A 4,049-nucleotide genomic window follows, 5' to 3' on the forward strand; every position below is an offset into this window, starting at 1 on the left:
TATCCAAAGAATACATATTGGGCGACATACGGGGAGAGTCCGCCACTCTCAGAGGTGCAACGCCCCACCCTGCACCCACTCCTATGGAGCAACATCTAGCGCCCCGTCAGGTCTGGTCCTCGAGCTCTCAACGGAGGCACGAGAACATGATATCACCCTGTTGGCTAGGCCCGCAAGGAGCATGCTAGCTCATCCAGGTTCGAGACTTGAGTGACCCGTGGTGTTTAGAGTTTCTTCTACAAAAATATGGAACTGTTGTGCGGACGACGACTGTCTCCACGTTAGCTGCACGATGGTAATCCAGCCGTTTGCTGCACTTTAATACATGCATGGATGAACAAATATCTACTGCCATGCAGATACTTTCTTCGTTCCAAATTACTCGTCATAGAAATGGATGTATCTAGAACTAAAATACATCTAGATACATCCATATAAGCGAGAAGTAATTCGGAACGGAAGGAGTACCTTTTAGTCATGGGTGATCTTTTTTTTTTTGAGAGAGAGGCACCATTAACTCCAGCCGCACACAACCTCCCTCCACAGTACCGGCCATGACCACCTTCAAAGCCCCGTTACATGCTAGCCCCAGCCGACGGTCGCCGTGGACAGCCGCCTTGCCGCATGCTCGAGTCCAATATGCGTGCAGAAATGGGAGGGGCACCGCCGTGGCCTCACGCCGCTGCCAGAGACCGCGCTGACGCCAACCAGCAGAGGGCCTCGCCAGATCCGCCGCCAGCCGAGGACCCCCACGCGAGCCGGGGCCCGCAAACTAACCGCCGTGGCCCGCATTACGTGGGGACTTGGCGCGCCCGTCAACCGCAAACCAACCGCCAAGACCCCTCCCGGCCTCTCCTCCCCCAGCCCCCGCCGCCTATTTCTTCACCCGTAGGCCCCCACCTCGCCGGCGCCGCCGCCCCATCCGTCCGTCGTCCACCCGCCATCGCGGCCTTTGTCACGTGCATTGCGGATGCGCTGGTAGATGAATGAGGAGTGCCATCACTCTGCACGCGCGCCATCATAATGGCGGACCACCAGCAGCTGCTCCCGACGTTGACGTGCAGGTGCAGCAACTGCGTCACCGAGCGCGCCGTCATCTTCTGCATCGCCGACGGCGCCAGGCTCTGCCTCGAGTGCGACGGCGCCGTGCACGGCGCCAGCGAGCTCGCGGGCCTCCACTCGCGCGCCCCGCTCTGCGACGGCTGCTGCGCCGCGCCCGCCGCGCTCCGCTACCAATTCGGCGCCCACTGGGCCACGCTCTGCACCGGCTGCGCCGACGGCCGCGGCGGCGCCTCCCTCGTGGAGGTTTACACCGGCTGCCCCGCGCCCGCCGAGGTCCTCCGCACCCTCTCCGTCGACGCGCCGTCGTCGTCGTCGCAGGAGGACTTCGACGCCTGGCTCGCCGACAACCTCCCCCAAATCCTACAGGATGTTCAGGTACACATCTACTGGGTTTATTTCCAAATTTCACTTCTTTTTTGCGCCACTATGTGCAATTGAGAGAGACTCTTCTTGATCGTCTTGTTTCTTGTGTGCCAAATCTTCCTTGGACAGTTTGATTGTGTGATACATTGTGTGTGATCCAGCGACTAAATTCAGTGGGTAGTGCTGCTATGTATCGATCAACGGAATGGTATATAGAAGAGAGACTGATGACAATAAAAAGTGAGTGAGAGAGTGTGAGTGATTAATGATCAAGGGAATGATATAGGCTTGGTGCTACTACCTACATTGTATATACTGTAACAAAAGGAAGTGGGGAATGTGCTATCTGTGATGTAAAAAAGGTGGATTTCTTCCCTGATACATTTAATGGTGGATCAATGATCTATGGATCATATGAATGGATAATGAAGGATATGGGATCATATGAATGATTAATGAAGGTTACCATGAATGTTCTGTTCTCCTCTCAATTTTTGTGGTGCCAAGCTTGATCTTTATCCAACTAACTGACTAACTGACTGACAGTACCTTCTAATCACTATTGAACGCATGTTAGTTAGTTTGACTGTATACATCACATAAAAAGCAAAAATGAGTTCTAGAAAAATTACACAGATACTACAGAACGAGTGAAGCCTCAAGAAACAAAAGGCACACCTGAAGGGGTTTTTTCTTAACAAAATGTACTAACTTGAGTATGAAAAATGTGCAATTGCAATCTTGCTTTTTCAAGGAAAACAGGGGACTGCTAAATATGGATCGAGGCTAAGTATCGATCTTCCAAGTTAAAAATCTGAAAAATAACTTTCATTTAGTAATGGAGTATATGGTAAAAGAAAGGATGTCTTTCTCTAGTCGAGCGAATTGTACAGAGGTAATTATAAATGAATCGTCTAAAAAACTTCATTTTTAGCACACAAAGCCAACAATGCTAGCTACAAGTGCCAAGATGGCTTCCGCCGCCTCGATGAATCGACGGCTAATTACGATTGAATATCTCTCTTACCTCTTAACTAGGATGGCGCATGAGTACTCATTGTGTTAATTTGTGGTGCTCTCACTACATTCATGGAGGATGGATCTCAGATCTGTGATGCGAGTGGCACGACAACAATAGTAGGAGATCAAAGAGGCCCCAGCAGCAGTAGCTTCGTCTGTGATGATTGGAACAATGGCTGCTCAACTACCTGTGCTCCACAATGTTCTGTGCTTGAGAATACCAATGGAGTACTTGTTGGTCATCACTTAGCTGGGCCTTCACTCACTTTTGAGGTACATACATACACACCACTCATTCGCTCACTCACACTGCTAATTAACACAACTAATTTGCATCCCAGTTATTTGGCAATGACAAATTACATTGCTTGGTTTAATTTCTTGGCAGCAACAGCAGCAGCTGCCACCGTCAATCTGCCACATCTCATCATCATACTCATCTTATAACCCATCGACATTGTCGTGCCAGCCGGCCATGGTTCTGCAATCCATGAGCAACGATCATCATCCATCGCTGCTCCTTGATGGCTTCCCTACTTTCTGCCCTGCCTTGCCCCTAATATCGCCGCCACCACCACCGGAGAATGGCACTGACTGTCATGATGCCATCCAGCTATCACAGATGCTGGCCGCGGATGAGCAAGGAGCGGTGGCTCATCATCAGCAAGATCCGAGCACCGTTAGTAAGAAGAGAGAGGAACGGGACAGGGCCAAGCAAAGGTACAACGAGAAGAAGAAGAACAGGAAGTAAGTCTGAATTAATTTTTCATTTGACAACTCTTCTTACAGACAAAAAAGGCAATTGATGCGAGTTTGAATTCGAATTTGAAACAATTTTGCAGGTTCTGCAAGCAGATCATGTACGCGTCCCGAAAAGCAAGGGCGGACACACGAAAGCGAGTCAAGGGCAGATTCGCCAAGGCTACCAATGAACACCAACACATACTACACCCAGATGCAGCATAAATTCACGATTGATTAGATCAGATCGATCCTTTTTCTTTCTTTTCCCTTTTTTGCATATTACATTCCTTGTGCATATAGACAGTGCATATACACAAAAATCATGTCTCAACACATTACAGTCAGTCATGCCTAGGTAGACCACTGTTCTCCACAGCACACAAATACATACCTTTAGCCCCTTTCTCAGTTTTTTTGCCATTTTTCTTTCCTTTTTTGATAGTTTGGGGCTCATTCCTTTTAGAGATAGTTTTGGGATGCATTCTTTTTAGGGAGGTACTTCTGGTAACTGGTACCAAGATGTAATAATTCAGCCATTGTCTATGTGTACATACATAATAATCTCTTAAGCCCGGATAAATAAAATCATGTATTTTCATGCATTGCCAATGCTTGTATTCTCTGAAACTGCTGGTTCTTCAAAAAGATAAACAAGTGGCGGTGTGCATGCCTGTGATGTAAATAAAAAATGGCTTTTTTCATATATGTTTATATTCTAGGGTTTTTATCACTTATGCCACTAGTTGTGTCCCACTGCTCAATTTTGCCACTAAAAGTTACAACTGCTCAAAAATGTCATCGTACCGTGAGATGCTTGCTCGAAAATGCATTAGATATCTAAAAAAATCACCGTTCCGTTA

General features: G+C 48.0%; 1 protein-coding gene across 2 annotated transcripts; it reads left to right on the top strand.

Moving 5' to 3' along the window:
* The first annotated feature begins 919 nt into the window (after positions 1 to 919).
* LOC123107581 (zinc finger protein CONSTANS-LIKE 15-like) lies at positions 920 to 3,791 on the top strand. Of its 2 annotated transcripts, none has more exons than XM_044529553.1 (4): positions 920 to 1,437; positions 2,521 to 2,718; positions 2,834 to 3,192; positions 3,288 to 3,791. In XM_044529553.1, exons 1-4 carry the CDS (start codon positions 1,024 to 1,026, stop codon positions 3,409 to 3,411), a joined length of 1,095 nt encoding a protein of 364 aa, XP_044385488.1. In that variant the 5' UTR covers positions 920 to 1,023; the 3' UTR covers positions 3,412 to 3,791. The 2 variants fall into 2 exon arrangements, with proteins under 2 accessions (XP_044385488.1, XP_044385489.1); XM_044529554.1 differs by having other exon boundaries at positions 2,533 to 2,718.
* The last annotated feature ends 258 nt before the right edge of the window (positions 3,792 to 4,049 follow it).

The sequence above is a fragment of the Triticum aestivum genome, chromosome 5A (assembly GCF_018294505.1).
Source record: "Triticum aestivum cultivar Chinese Spring chromosome 5A, IWGSC CS RefSeq v2.1, whole genome shotgun sequence".
In the NCBI taxonomy this organism is placed as follows: Eukaryota; Viridiplantae; Streptophyta; class Magnoliopsida; order Poales; family Poaceae; genus Triticum; species Triticum aestivum.

Coding starts and splice junctions, on each gene's coding strand:
- LOC123107581 (XM_044529553.1), top strand. CDS start 1,024: ATGGCGGACCACCAGCAGCTGCTCCCGACGTTGACGTGCAGGTGCAGC. Junction 1,438..2,520: donor AAATCCTACAGGATGTTCAG/GTACACATCTAC, acceptor ACATTCATGGAG/GATGGATCTCAGATCTGTGA. Junction 2,719..2,833: donor GGCCTTCACTCACTTTTGAG/GTACATACATAC, acceptor ATTTCTTGGCAG/CAACAGCAGCAGCTGCCACC.